At 35.0% G+C, this 16,449-nt stretch overlaps 1 protein-coding gene across 1 annotated transcript; it reads right to left on the bottom strand.

The window, feature by feature from the left end:
* Positions 1-7,286: 7,286 nt before the first annotated feature.
* crhbp (corticotropin releasing hormone binding protein) lies at positions 7,287-10,774 on the bottom strand. Its single transcript, XM_073824719.1, has 7 exons — positions 10,645-10,774; positions 9,887-9,980; positions 9,471-9,628; positions 8,641-8,851; positions 8,309-8,451; positions 7,734-7,851; positions 7,287-7,643 (listed from the first exon to the last, which is right to left on the bottom strand). Exons 1-7 carry the CDS (start codon positions 10,729-10,731, stop codon positions 7,489-7,491), a joined length of 966 nt encoding a protein of 321 aa, XP_073680820.1. The 5' UTR covers positions 10,732-10,774; the 3' UTR covers positions 7,287-7,488.
* Positions 10,775-16,449: the final 5,675 nt, after the last annotated feature.

Genomic DNA, 16,449 nt, shown 5'->3' with positions numbered 1-16,449 from the left:
TAAGATAGCAATCTATGAAGCTATGAACATTGAGAATGACAACTGAATAACAAACAATTAAAAAATATAAAACTATCAATTTAAAGGGATAGTTCACCCTAAAATGAAAATTACCCCATAATTTACTCACCCTCAAGCCGGTGTATATGACTTTCTTCTTTCAGATGAATACAATCAGAGTTATATTAAAATATGTCCTGCCTCTTCCAAGCTTTATAATGGGAGTGAATGGCTGTTGAGATTCAAGAGTCCAATAAAGTGCATCCATCATAAACAGTACTTCACATGGCTCCAGGGGTAAAAGCCTTCTGAAGTGAATCAGTGTGTTTGTGTAAGAAAAATATCAATATTTAAAACTTTATGAAGCTTAATCTCTAGCTTCCTTTAACTGTCATACACGCATTTATATGAAAGTGGCGTTTCAGCGGATGACGTAAGATGTAGGCATAGCATAAACTCCGGGTTGGAATTGACAAATGCGTAAATGCAGAGAAGAGAGCAAAACAACATTGGTCATGAATTAGAAGTACAGATTCATGGGTGAGTATACACCTAGGATGGCTTGAGGTTGAGTAAATCATAGGGTAATTTTCATTTTTGGCTAAACTAGCACTTTAAATCTGTTACTTGTATATGTAGAAACAATATCTTACCGTTAACCAATAAATAGGTTTTTACTGTACAAAATACGGTAGCAAAGTTTTACATTTTATGGTTTTCACTTAAATGTATAGGTAAACACTTTCATTTCTGATTTTTTTTTAACTGATATAATGGTGATGTACCAACCTTTTAAAGAACTGAAAGTTTTGTACCTTTGTAGTACACTGATAACCACCAAATGAAGGGGGTGATGACAACATCTAATGATGAATCAAAGCCCATCTTAAGAAGGTTTATAATAATAATATGAACAGAAGGTGCACAGTGTCATTCACACAAACAGTAAACACCATCATGGTAACACACATAAAACTGAAATAATGCAAAAAACATTAATTTAACAACATTAGATGTAACATACAACCCTAATGTTCAAAACTGACAAGACAAATCTAAAAGTTATTTCAACAAAAAAACATTCAATTAAAAAAATGAAACACAGGGAATTCTGGGAATGTCAATTTACGGTTATTCACTGTAAATATGTTCTTTTTCACTTCAAAATTACATGCAATGTTCAACACAGTTTTCCTGAACACGGAAGTAAGTCCGACTCTTAACTGAAAGAATGCTTTGCATTTCCGGTCTGCATTGTTTCTAGTCAAATTAGTGTATATTCCGAGCTAATAATCTAATGTTAAACCTATTAAAATGTTTTCAAAAAGCACATGGCTCCATAGCGCCATCACTTGGCAATGTCGCAATGACCGTCATTTGTCAGTGCCTCTTTAATGAGTGTGTAGATGACACGAAGGCAGCGGACGTTAGCTACATTAAAAACAGATGGACGCTATTTGAATGGGTTCTTATGGAAACCGGAACAAAAAAGCATTCAATCTGAAGTTAGAATTCGTAATGGCGGCGCTCATCGTTTACTCAGGAAAAAGGTCTATAAAAGGGGAACTTACCATTAATCATTTCACAGGTTTTTACCGTAGCATTTTTACAGTTTTTTACCGTTAAATTCACGGTCATTTTTTACAGTGAAATGAATGGCATTTCTACTTCCGTAAGCCAACTGTTGCATTCTATTACACAGCTCTCTGAAATGCTTTGCAACATTTTGAGGTCCAAGTTATTCTCTGACTATGGTCAATAACAACACAATATAATAACGCTCATCCAGGCTTTTTTGTGTCTCTTGTATCACACCATGGACATGTTCTCTCTTGTTTTTTTCTAACAGCCATCATCTTGCGCCTCAGGTAGGCTATTGACTGTATTTAATATAAAATCAAGTCGAAGAACATCAGTATTAAAAAGTAGGCCTATGGTTGAAATGTTCTTCGTTGCTAGAAAAAATCAATTGTACCCTTTAAGATAACAGGTACAATTTTTTAACAGTTTCTTCTCAAATCAATATTTCATGTATCACTCATTACTTGTGGTAAAATCTGTGTAGTAAGTTATACGATTGTACAGTATCACTTCAATATCTGTCTTGTTCGAACTTGTTCCTTTGTCTAGGCTCAAAGCTGGAACTATTTTCCACTGTGGACAGATTAAAAATAGTATTTCAACTCACTTTTTTCTTTTTGAATATTCTATGGGGTGCTTCTTAAACAGAAGGACGCATCCTTGTAAGACTGCATATGTAAGCTGCTACGCTGTAAAACCGTCAATTTCAAGGATTCTTAGTAGGCAATTTTGTTGTGACCTCGAGGGAAGAAACTTCACAACGCAGCCATGCACACTTACTAAACTGTCTCATCGAAGGACTCTAGCCTCAAAGTCTCAGAAGGTCTGGACTAAGAACAACACATCCTTGAACATCCGTTCTGTTTCAGAAGGAAATAATCTGGAAATAATCAGTTTGAGAAGAATAGTTGCACACTATTAGCAAATTAAAGAACCTGAATCAATATCAATGCCTCTTATTACTGTAATTCCATTGGATGGCATGACATCTGTTTAGTAAAGCTCTCCGATTCTGTTTTGTCATTTTACAGCTTGATTTAATCGCTTGCAACACTTTGTATGTGCCTTGTTGTGAAACCCAGCAATATTTTCGCCTGCACTCAAGTATGTCACGATGCAACTCTCTCCCTCAATCTCAATTTCCCTCTCTCTCTCCCCCTCTTTTTTCGTCTTTCTCTGTTGCTCATTCTCCCTAACAGTCCCACGTGTGGCAGTGGTGGTGTAATTTCCACCGTTGGCTGATTTCTGCGTCGATGTGCGCAGTAGGGGACTAGCGCAGCTGTGCTTACCTCTTTGCGCGTCCTGCTGGGATTCTCAGTTCGTTATCAATTATTCTGCTAAACTCTCTCTGGAGCGCGTGGTTCCGACCGGGATAATGTGAGCGCCAACCTTTAATCAAGCGTGAGGCGACCCGTCTCATCAAATCCCACTGAGACGCAATAAGAGTCGTAGTTTCACACACAAACACACACAATTCATTCATAAAACATTCCGTCCGAATGTTCCACACAACATTATATGAAATATACTTACAGCTGTTTCTTTCGTTGTGAAATTAAATTCTTGGTTTGTTTGTTTGTTCGTTTTTTATTTAGATAATGTCCTTACTTTATACACACAGAAGGTTACATGTCCCTGGTCTTATTGTGCACGATTCATCAATGCACATTATTTAAACATATCATTTTTTATGGTTTTCTATGAAAAGGATTAAATTTTACCAGCTAAAAATGGCATGCAACTGTAAAAGTGACTACGAAATCGCATACTCTACAGCTTTTCACACCTGTTGTTCATTATACCAATGGCTCTAGCATTGAGCAACATCATATTATTAAAGACTCAGGCTGTATCTGAAATTGCCTCCTATACCCTATTCACTATTCCATTAGTGAACTCATACAGTTCACTTGAAGGAGTGAATAAAAACAGTGAGTGAACCCTTGTGAAAAAAAACAGCTAAAACCAGCCTAGGCTGGCTTGTTTTAGCTGGTCAACCAGCCTGGTTTTAGCTGTTCATATCTGGAAGGCAGGCTGGTTTTAGAGGGGTTTTGGCCACTTTTCCAGCCTGGCCAGGCTGGTCAGGCTGGTCTTAGCTGGTCAGGCTGGAAAACCACCAGCTAAAACCAGCCTGACCAGCCTGCCCAGACTGGGAGACCAGCTTAAACCAGCTAAGACCAGCCAACCAGCCTAGGCTGGTATTAGCTGTTTTTTTCAGTAGGGAATTCGGACACTAAGTGCACCAGAAGGACTGCCACTTAGTTTGCAGTTTGCTTTCTGTTTAATAATTATTTAACGGCCAGTTCCAGTTGTAAGATTAAATGATTTATCTTGAAACCCTGGTTAAATCATTTAATAACCAATTTACAACGAATTTGTTCCTGTGCTGTACGCTGTTTTACACGACGAGCGCGTTGTAAAATGAAAGGATGGATGATTCATTTGCGGGCGCCATCTTCTGGCAAACCGCGGGAAATCAACTGGCGCGAGATTCTCACTGGCATTATGGGTTATCTCTAGCCGTTGAGTGTACATCGGTTGTACACTTGTTTTTGCGGTGTATTGTGGGACTAAATGAGTGCACTCGAGAACGTCCACTATGGTTTCGAACACTACTTAAAATGGCTGTCCCCTCAAATAGTGGTCTATTTGAGGGTATAGGGGGGCGATTTCGGATACAGACTTAGACTGTATACTAGGCTACTATCAAGTTTTTTATGAATGAACTTCGGTGTACTATAAAGGTAAGAACAAAACTGTTTCTTCTTCGTTCAGCATTTTCACTTTAAGCGTTATTTATAAAAGGTGTGGTTTTTCTGGGACTGTCCGAAGCATACGCTTGGATTACTGTTAACCTCTCTCTGGTTTCACCACTCTGGATAAACAATAGTGCCAACCCCGATTCTAAATTACAAATATGAAACTTTACCAAAGGTGAAAAGTGGTCAATAAACCAACAAACTTGGGGTTAAGTGTAAAAAGTCCTCTGAGTAGTTACTTATTTTGAAAAAGGACTTAATTTGTAAGTGGGTCCGGCCATTTTGTAAATTGAATGTGTTAAGCTTCCAGCGTTATTGGCATCCAGCTGTTTTTAGCTGTACAAAACAAATGTTTCACTGCTTGAAATTTTAGTGTGTCTTACCGTGTTATTTTAATGTGTTATCTTATATACGAACACAGTGGTTTGTAGTGCAAACTGTTTTATCGTTCACTGCACTTTGTTATTCTTCTCGTTATTTCCCTGCTATAGCTAATGAACTAGAAGTCTCGCAGATTGACAGAAAACGGATTACTTTCGCGTTGAAAATTAAATTTTGAATTTGAATGTGAGCGCCAGTTGTCCCTGCATTGGCATTTACAAATCCTCTCCCGAGACACCATGAGATAGTAAATTGTCCATCAAATGCATGCTTCAAAATATCAGCAGAACAAGGTCATCCGTGTACATTTTGCTTACAGTTTAATGAATACTGAATTTGGACATACTGCTCTTTTCAAGTTGAGGTCAAAAGTTTACACCCCCCTTTCAGAATCTGCAAAATAGTAATTTTTTTTTTTCAAAATGAAAGAGATCATACAAAATGCATGTTATTGTTTATTTAGTACTGACCTGAATAAGATATTTCACATAAAAGATGTTTACATATAGTCTACAAGAGAAAATATTATTTGAATTCATAAAATTTACACCCCTGTGATTCTTAATACTGTTCTAAATAAATACAGTACTAAATAAAAAAATATATAAATGATATTTAGGCAAAGTAAGACAAATGTATAACACACATTTGATATGATACGTCTTATTTTGGTAAAATAATTTACATTTGCCAGATTCTGAAAGGGGGGTAATTTTTTGACTGTTTATAGTATGAAAGAATGCCAATTTTTCGGTTTTGTCTTGTTGAATAGTGTAGCATCATAATCTACAGTTCTTATTGGCTGTTCATGTTGCAGTGCATTATGGGTATGTGTATTTTCTCACCATCTGTCAGGAGTGTAGCACCATTTCATAGGTACTTTTGTGAGCTGTGTGTAAGTTTGATGTCATTTGACTATAAAGCTTATGAATGGGTTTTCATTAAGGTACAGTGTTTCAATATTAATTAATATTCTGAAAAATATGATGGATGTGGATTAAATTTAATTTTCTCATTTTAATGTTTTTTTAAAGTAATGGTGCTTAATAACCATCCAGCAGTACAGTGTATGGAAAGAACAATTAATTTAGGATAAATGCATCCAATTTAGTACCCTAATGCAAAACTAATAAGTATGCAGCATAACTGAACCTTAAAATATATTGTTAAATAGCAGTAAAAGTATTTAATAATGTCTTTGGGTGAACTGTTCCTTGAAGTACAATCACTTATTTCGGTGCCCACGTCATGTTGAGGGACGGTCAAGATGTCGAGGGGACCTTGGCGATGCCTGGTGCATGCAAAAGAAAGACGTGTCTGAACACCGTCCTCCATCATAGGACAGATTTGACAGGATAAGGCAAAGCCGAACTCCTCTGGAGTCATGATGTGAGCAGTTTGTCAGCAATGATGATGAGCATTTGCGGGACAAGAGTGTGGCGATAAAACATAAATCGTTCTGTTGATTTAGCATTAGTGATCAGGCAGTCTATTGGCTTCAGGTCAGCAGTTTTCACAAAGAGGTCCAGCTGACTAGAGCTCATTAAATTGATTGTCGTGTATCTTCGCTTGTCATGTAGAGTTTAGATGTTATTCAAAACATTGTGTTTTTACTTGATGGCTCAGTAAGAGACAATCACAGAAAGTCACTGATATAAGCATCCTACAGTGCTTTGACATTTTACACGGCGTTCATATTTCAGGTTGAAATTCGCAAGCAATCATTGTTTTTTAGCACATGATGACAGCTGGGATTGAGTAAAAAAATACATACTGCTGGATACTTAAATGCTGACAAACTCAATAATAAGCATTACAATGCCATTATATTCAAAGCAATCTGTTTATATTCACCTCTTGCACAGTAAGTTCTGGCTTAAAGAAATAGTTCACCCAAAAAATGTGTATACTTTTTTAAGCAGAAAGCGATGGTTTGAAAGTAAAAATGTCTTAATGATGGATTTGTTTCTTACAAACACATAGTTTTTTAGTTCACAAGATGTTAATTGATGGACTGGAGTGGTGTGGATTGCTTGTGGCTTATTGTGTTGTTTTTATCAGCTGTTTGGACTCTCATTCTGATGGCACCCATTCACTGCAGAGGATCCATTGGTGAGCAAGTATCCATCTTGGATGGCCAGAGGGTGAGTACATTTTCATTTAACTATTTTTTTAATAATAATATTAATTTGTTACATTTATATAGCGCTTTTCTAGACACTCAAAGCGCTTTACAGTCTCAGGGGTATCTCCTCATTCACCACCAGTGTGCAGCATCCACCTGGATTGGCAGGTCACCAAGTAATTTGTGACAAAATAGTAGTAAAATGAGTAGATTAGAATCAAAATGTCAGTGTTTTCCGGTGTAAAATTAGAAATTACTGTAACCAGAGTTTGTTTTGCTCATGTTTACTGCTTTTATTACAAAAGTTCTTTAATACAGATAAATAAATAAAGACAATTACATTTGTCGTACATACTGGATTTTAATACTTGTGCAGTACCGCTCTTTAGACTCCAGGTTTTATTTGGGCGCTTCAAAATGAAACATGCTGAACAAAACAGTGATGTGCACCAACACAAGTACATATTTTATTTAACATCAGCCACAGATCGTACAAGTTCATGATATTAAAAAGAACAGAAGTGTCGAATGAAAAGATGAGGCAAAAATAAATAATTCTTTTAATAAGGAAAATATACAAAGGCTCAAACTCAAGTTAGTTTGGCATCCCCCTGAACAAGAGCAGGGAGCGGAGAGAGGGTCTTATGCTCTTAAACACACATCTTCAACGCTGTTGCCCTTCATCTGCTGAAGCTCTTGGTGGCCCAGTAGCCGATATTGGAAACTAACTCGATTTACGAACTTCCCGCTCGATACCATTCTGACCACAGTGTTATCACAGCCGACCTTCATTTGAGCTGGTGGGAAGAGAGATACGAGGAGGTTTATGAGATTCATTGCAACCTGAATTGCTGATAACGCACAACAGATAACAAAGGAATCCTCACCTGGTCCATTAAAGGAGTAGCAGAGATCTGCCATTGGGAACATCTTGGATGTGTCCATGCCGTTTCCACCCAGAAGCTCAACAAAGTCTCCAGAACCGGCACAGCCGAGAATAGACCTCTATATGGATAAACCAGAAGTCTCAAACTCATTATAATTCATCAGTGTCTTTATATCAACTATTTACTTTTGAAGGTCTCAGCTTGGTTCAACTCAAAGGTGCTTGAACAAACAACCAAGACTTCTTAATTTGTTTTGGAAATTCAGCTCTTACCTTGAGATCAATGTGTTGGCCAAAATGAAGGTGTACTTTAACCTTATGACCAATTATTTAATCATTTTTGGAAGGCTGATGTGTGTAAATGCTGTTACTTGACCAGAAATCAGATTTGTGCTCAAACTAAACTGTAATTTATCCATATAAACACTGTGTTTATATCATAAAATTGTAAATTAAATGTTTTTGGTATCATTTAATAAATAGTATTTATTTATTTTCTTTTTTCTTTTTAATTGGGGGGCTAAATACTGTGGGTGCATTGCTAATTTCTTGACTGGAAACCAGATTTGCGCTCACCTTGAGATCATTGTGTTGGCCGAGACTGAGCTCTCCAATCTGGATCTCCACTGGATAGATGATGGAGAAACTGCAGTTCCTGTGCTGCTGTGGAATGATCATGGTGAAACTGCCCTCTGGGGTCTGAGAGATAACATTACAGGCTACAAAAAGAGAAAGAAAAGACACAGATGGCAGGTTAACCATCAGCATCTTGCATGTTAAGCTTCAAGCATGAACCATATGCCATTCCGCAAACTGTGTAAATGCTCTGAACCTTCTGGACATTAGTTTTCAAGCAAATTTTTAAAAGACAAATGCATAATTTCCAGGATACAAGCATGCGTACTTACGGAAGGGATTGATGAGTTTGCGGAATGTTACTGTAAAGCTGCTCCCTGATTGGTGGACTCTGAAGAACAGCATGGCGACATTCTGAGACGACCGTACGATAGGACGAGTCATTCCAGTCTCGCAGTAATCGGAATAACGCTCGTACAGAGGAAGAGGGTGGTCCTGTGAGCTGGGAAACTTCTCGCCCTTCATCACCCAGCCGTCAAATACCTTAAAGATTAAAAAAATAGCATTTAACACCATTCTACTCAGCTCATCTGCATTCAGTATGTGAAAATGTATAGTTTATTTCAATGTGTCACTTCTTGTTCTTATTTACCAGCAATTTCTGAGTGAAAATAGTTTTAAAATACAACCTACACCATTTTTATTCAATGTAATTAATAGTTGCACTCTATTTAGTTCAGGTCCCTCAGTTCACCTCGACTGCAGTAGTTTCAGGTCAGTTGGGTTTATGCCGGTTTGGTTTCAGTGCTAATAAATGATCTGAAATTTCCTCATTTCATGTCCGTTCCATTAAACAGGAATTAATTCAGTACATTAACTTCAACAAACCTATTAAACAACATTAATTTGACATCAGTCTTGCACAGTTGCACTAGTACTTTTTTTTTGAGTGGAATATGTTGGATCATTGTAAACATGCTTGTTGTTGCAAGCAAGGCCTGGCTTAAAATGACTTCACACGTGATCTTTTGGCGCCCTGACTTAACCTGGCTTAGTGTACAGGTAGAGATTTACACAAACACACCAGCTGTTTTTCTCCATATTTAGAACAAAATACTGTTTGTAATGACTTTTTGTAATCAAAGATGTAAGAACATTTCACCTTTAGGAAATCTCCTCCTCTGCAGTCGATGTTGACCGAATCATACTCGATGCTGATTATGTCACTAGGCTCGCCGATAAAAAACACGGCGCAGTTTAATTGTGGACGTTCTGCTGTAAATGTAAACTGACCCTCTACGGCCACCATGTCCAGACACCCTACGAAAGATCAAGACAAGAAAAGGTGAAAACTTGAAATAGCCAATTTATAAATGTTAAGTAGTGCCATCTTGTGTTAATATATCGAGTAAACAGTTAAAGTTCTACTTATTGAAACACATATGAAGTGAACATCACGATATAAAGCATTATTATTATTATTATTATTATTATTATTATTATTATTATTATTATTATTATTATCCATGACGTTCGTCTTTTGGCAATTAGATCCCAGTGGTTTCTGTTGTCACTCACTGAGCGCTCGACGGTACACAAACTCCTCTGGTAACTCTCGCTTTAGTTCAGAGCTGAGCAGAGATAATAATCCTTCCGGGCTGATCTCGTTATCCTGATAAAACAACAAAAACAGCATATGGGAATGACTAAAATTAATAAAGGCAGTCAAAATAAACGATATAAATACATTAGGTGTGCATTCCAATCAGTAGTGCTCAATAAATGATTATTTTAGAACTTCAAGATTCAAAAGAGGTTTAAAGTTGTATAATAGACTCTTCAAAGCTTTGCAAATTCTATAAATATACACTCTTAAAAACTTCACGATGCCATAGAAGCACCTTTTTTGTCTAAATGGTTTTATAAAGAACCTTAAACCGCTGAAGAACCTTTCTGTTTCCCAAAAGGTTCTTCAGATTATAAAAAGGTAAGAAAGAGAGGGTTCTTTAAAGAACATTTGAGTGAATGGTTCTATGTAATGCCAAAGCATGTCGATACCTCAAGGATCTGTTTCTGCTTGATCGGACACTTAAAACTACTTCCAATGGTGTAACCTTTTTTTTATTTTATTTTATTTTTATTATTATTATTATTATTATTATTAAACAATATTTTTGCTTTGAATAAAACCACTTTAGACATTAAACAAATGTTTTAAGTTTCCTTGCAAACATATTTTGCAATGCAGTAAACAAAGCGCACACAGAGAGCTCACAAAAAGTTACATATAAAGCTACTCTAATGATTGTGTGTGTGAGCAGGTGTGAATGTCTCACCTGTATGTCCAGAAAGCGCGCGTGTCCCCGGAGAGCCGTGACGCTCAACAGGAGGAAACACAGCTGTGCGCGTAAAGTGCCCGACATCTCCGTGCCGTCTGTCCGCGAAGATTTGCGCAATAAGAGAAGAGTTCCGAGAGCTCCCGACCAGAATGCTGCTTTTATACCCCCTCACATAAATAGAGGAGGGGGGGGGGGCTGCTTGTATGGATCAATTGGTGTGAGTCCGCAAGAGAGAGTGAGTAAGAGAGAGAGAGAGAGAGAGAGAGAGGGGGCATGACAGATGCTTAGTGTTTATGCTTTTCTAGTGCAAATTAAATAGACTAGTAAAAATAGAGTTTGAAGTAAAATTTTAATTGCACTAATAAATGATAAAATCTATGAAGGCAAAAGAGAAATTGAAGCAGGCTGAGAATCTCCAGATTTGAGTGTCTTATAAATAGGTAGTATCTTATGTATATGCAGTGAATTAATATTTTCTAGTCACTATTAGAATACACACTAGTATTAAATACATATATTTTGTGGTTAAATAAATATTATGGCTAAAAATGATTAACACAATGGCAGTCAAATATTCATATATAGGTACTAGGAAGTAGTTTGAATAGGCCTACACTACCAACAATTAGTCATCTTGAGTAATTTGTTTTAAAACTAATTTACGTTTTAAAATGTTGATAATCAGATTACAGTTACCTTTTATGGTTACACTGTTACAAATTATTAATACAGTGGCAACAAATTATTCATAAGTACTCGGAAGTAGTCTAAATACACTACCTAAAATGATTAATCTTTATATGTTTTAAAATGTTGATAATCAAATTACAGTTACTTTTTTATGGATTACATGGTCCCAAATTATTAACACAATGACTGCAAATTATTCATTTACAAGTACTCAGAAGTAGTCCGAATACACTACTTATGAGTAATCTTGAGTAATTACTTTTAAAACTAATTTACGTTTTATTTGTTTTAAATGTTAATAATCAAATAACACTTACTTTTTATGGATTGCATGTTTACAAATTATTAACACTATGGCAGCAAATTATTCATATGTACTCAGAAGTAGTCCGAATACACTACCTATGAGTAATCTTGAGTAATTACTTTTGAAACTAATTGAAAACCAATTTACGTTTTGTACGTTTTAAAATGTTGATACTTAAATTACAGTTAATTTTTATGGAATACATGGTAGCAAATTATTACCACAATGGCAGCAAATTATTCATAAATACTCAGAAGTAGTCTGAATACACTACCGAAAATGAGTAATCTTGAGTAATTACTTTTAAAACTAATTTATGTTTTATGTTTTAAAATGTTGATAATTAAATTACAGTTACTTTTTATCGATTACTTGGTTACAAATTATTAACACAATGGCAGTAAATTATTCATAAGTATTCAGAAGTAGTCTGAATACACTCTCTATGAGTAATCTTGAGTAATTACTTTTGACACTAATTGATAACTAATTTACATTTTATATGTATTAAAATGTTGATCATCAGAATACAATTACTTTTTTATGGATTACATGGTTACAAATTATTAACACAATGGCAGCAAATTATTCATAAGTACTCGAAATACACTACCTAAAATAAATAATCTTGGGTAGTTCGTTTTAAAACTAATTTAAAACTAATTTACATTAACTAATAAACTAATAAACTAATTTAAAACTAATTTACATTTTGTATGTTTTAAAATGTTGATCAAATTACAGTTACTTTTTATGGATTACATGGTTACAAATTTTTAACACAGTGGCAGCAAATTATTCATAAGTACTTAGTAGTAGTGTAAATACACTACCTAAAATGAGTCATCTTGAGTAATTAGTTTTAAACTAATTTATGTTTTGTATGTTTTAAAATGTTGATCAAATTACAGTTACTTTTTATGGATTACATGTAGGGCTGTGCAATTAATCGCAATCGCAAAAAAATCGCGATTTAAGCACATGCGATTTCTAAACCGCACAAGGCTGCGATTTTATCTATCCACCCAACAGCACCCCCGCCCCCTTGAACGTCAAGTTCATTTTATTTTCGATATAGCGCCAGATCACAATAGAAGTCATTTAAGGTAATCTTTCCTATAGAACAGGTCTATACATAGTTCTTTTATTAAACATACTAAATTGCCTTATGTTATTTATCTTATTTACACTAAGGCATGGCATTTCTGTCTCTTCATGGTCGCGTGATTACAATGTCTCCTCCAAGAAAACACGGACTGGATCGCGGACTCCATTCATAAAAACCTAATTTACTATGGCGCGGAATGCCACGTAATTCGTCGATTTCTGGATTAATAAATCAAAAATTGGTCTGTCACTTAATTCAAATCGCGATATGGACTAGTGTCTGTGAAAACTGAAATGCAGAAAGACCGTTTTAATATGAATCCTGCATGTTTCGTTTGCTTCTGTATATGAATGGTGGGGAGCGTTTTATTTCTTTACTACATGCAGACTGAAGCACACGTGACGCTCCCGCTAATTTTTGGCCTTTGCATCTCACATGAACAGATAAACTCAATCGCCAAATCGCTGCTGTGAGTTTCACTTTTACCGTTTCATTTGAGAAAACTAGCATCATATACACACAGAAACTTCACTGCAACCTGTCAAAATAAAAGTACGGTTTAACATGTAACAGATCAATATTAGTCCTGTATTACTTTTGTACAGTATGATGTAGGTGTTTATATATTCCTATTTAAATAATTTACATAAAACAATATATATGATAAAAAAAAATATTACAACAAGAATAACCACTTAACTATTATTTAAACGTTTTAAACTGAATATAATTTTTGTTCCACGCATTGATTTTAACAGTAAATTTCTGTTTGTTTGACAAAAATGAAAAGGGTTTATTTTTCATTTGATTAAAAATAAATGTTTATGCTTTTTCATTATCAGAAAAATTAAAACACATAATAATTTTCAAAATAAGAAAAAAAAAGAAAAGAAAAAGATTTTAGAACCCTCAAAATGTTAAAATAGAGAGTTTTGGACTTATTTTTCCACTGAAATTAATGTATTCGTTATTGCACAAAGTAGGCTAAAGTACCGGGGGGAAAAAAGTAAAATGGCTTATTTATTTTATGTTGTCTGTTTTAAAGACAATTTTACTACAGTTTTTTTTTTTTATTAAACTTAATACTGTTATTTCATGGTGAAATGTTTTGTTATGCACTTCTTGCGCACTGAATACATTTAGAATGTATGTATGTAGCTTGTTTGAAAAAGCAAAATAAAAAATAAAAAATCGCAAATAAAATCGCAATCGCAATATTTGTTCAAAAAATCGCAATATGATTATTTTGTCCATATTGCACAGCCCTAATTACATGGTTACAAATTATTAACACAACGGCAGCAAATTATTCATAAGTACTTAGTAGTAGTCCGAATATACAGTACTACCTATGAGTAATCTTGAGTAATTACTTTTAAAACTAATTTAAAACTAATTTATGTTTTATATGTTTGAAAATGTTGATCAAATTACGGTTACTTTTTATGGATTACATGGTTACAAATTATTAACACAGTGGCAGCAAATTATTCATATTAGTAGTAGTGTAAATGTGTAAATACACTACCTATGAGTCATCTTGAGTAATTAGTTTTAAACTCATTTATGTTTTATATGTTAAAATGTTGATGATCAAATTACAGTTACTTTTTATGGATTGCATGTTTACAAATTATTAACACAATGGCAGCAAATTATTCATAAGTACTCAGAAGTAGTCCAAATACACTACCTATGAGTAATCTTGAGTAATTACTTTTGAAACTAATTTACGTTTTATATGTTTTAAATGTTAATAATCAAATAACACTTACTTTTTATGGATTGCATGTTTACAAATTAATAACACAATGGCAGCAAATTATTCATAAGTAAGTACTCAGAAGTAGTCCGAATACACTACCTATGAGTAATCTTGAGTAATTACTTTTGAAACTAATTGAAAACTTATTTACGTTTTGTATGTTTTAAAATGTTGATAATTAAATTACAGTTACTTTTTATGGATTACATGGTTACAAATTATTAATACAATGGCTACAAATTACTCGGAAGTAGTCCGAATACGCTACATAAAATAAGTAATCTTGCGTAATTCTTTTTAAAACACATAAAAAATAATTCACGTTTTATGTTTTAAAATGTTAATAATCACATTACAGTTACCTTTTTTTATCGATTACATGGTTACAAATTAATAACACAATGGCAGTAAATTATTCAGAAGTAAGTACTCAGAAATAGTCCAAATACACTACATAAAATGAGTAATCTTAAGTAATCTTGATCACATTACTGATTACAGTTTTCAACGTATGATTTTTTCTCCAATCATTTAATGCTTAAACACCCTTAAAAACATGCACATCTAAGACCACCTAAACAAACTCATGCGTTTTATTTTAGTTCTTTAAGAATAACTTGTCCTTATGTCTAGTAAAGATATGCATTCCTGTTTCTCAGCTCAGAAAAAATAGAGTGAATTTCACTGCAGTGGGAGGAAGGTGAGGTGGTCTGATTGAAGTAATGAATGTCTCATACAGTGAGTCAGTGAGGTATGATTGGCTGCTTAAAAGCAACAGTTCAACTAAAAAAGAAAATTCTGTCTTTTACTCACCCTTTACTCACCATCATGTCATTTCAAACTTATGAATTGATTCCTTCGGTGCAAATTAAAATGTTGCTTTTTGTGTTAGACAGAAAAGAAAAAGTCACACCAGTTTGAAGAACATGAAGTTGAGTAAATAACGTCAGAATTTTTTACTTAGGCGTAAACTAACCTTTTATAGCATTTATTCGTTATAATATAATGAGGCAGCTGAACTTTTCACTCGCATATTAATATTGCTGTCCACTAATTGTCTGGACAGCAATAAGACTGGTGTTATTTTCTCACACCTACAGTGAACCAACTGTGTCAGATGAGCCACGTAACAGCATTTCACCTCACTAAAACAGATATTCACTTCTTGTAAACCTATTTGCTCTCAGCTTAAAGGTCTTTGAGAATTAAAGTCGCTGAAAGGCAGCTCGGGTCAAAACAATCAGAATGAGCAGGACGTTTGTGTGTATGCATGAAAACAGCCTCAATTTAGGAGCAACAGAAGTCAATGGAAGGACATATATAAAGATAAAAAACATAATCATATCATGCATTTGTGCTTTTCTGTGTTTCGTGACCATTTCCACCTTCTCTCTAAGCGGTCTGTTTAAGGAACACCCCCTTTGTGCATGAAATGAGTAACAGCGCTGATGTGCTTGAGTTTTCTGCTCGTACAGCAACATGCATTTATCTGTGTGACGTCAGGAAATTGTGGAAAACTTATAGGATGAGTCATTTTTGCCGTAGTTCAGTAAACTCTCATGTTGGACGGAGGAGGAAGTTTTGAGTTCTAAGAGTTGCAGTGTGCTTTTATAGTGCATGCAGTCTTTATGATCTGACCCTTAAAAATGACATGCATTTAGTTATTTTAAGAATGCATGATACAACACTAGAGCTTTTTAACTAACACATGCTGTTTGTGTTTCTCCTTACCCAGTGTGTACTATCATCTTCAGGGAGCCTAAGCCGTTCCTCCCCATCAAACACCCTGTTCTGGCATTTGAAACCCGGCTCTTGTGCAGGTGTCTGCTTCTATCAGATTCTTACCTGCCCGGGGTGAACTGAAAGGTCAGCTGTCTTTCTCACACTCGCTCTCTGGAATCAGGGGACATTTGCCTCTTGTGAACTACAGAG

Source organism: Garra rufa, chromosome 19 (genome assembly GCF_049309525.1).
Source record: "Garra rufa chromosome 19, GarRuf1.0, whole genome shotgun sequence".
In the NCBI taxonomy this organism is placed as follows: domain Eukaryota; kingdom Metazoa; phylum Chordata; class Actinopteri; order Cypriniformes; family Cyprinidae; genus Garra; species Garra rufa.
The sequence above is the reverse complement of the archived record's forward strand: the minus strand, read 5'-3'. Positions and strand labels throughout refer to the sequence as shown.

What these genes read in the sequence shown, in the direction of transcription:
- crhbp (XM_073824719.1), bottom strand. Translation starts at nt 10,731, where the DNA reads ATGTCGGGCACTTTACGCGCACAGCTGTGTTTCCTCCTGTTGAGCGTC. An exon ending in CGCGCTTTCTGGACATACAG is followed by an intron (nt 9,981 to 10,644) that starts GTGAGACATTCA and finishes TTGTTTTATCAG; the next exon opens with GATAACGAGATCAGCCCGGA. An exon ending in GAGGAGGAGATTTCCTAAAG is followed by an intron (nt 8,852 to 9,470) that starts GTGAAATGTTCT and finishes TTAATCTTTAAG; the next exon opens with GTATTTGACGGCTGGGTGAT.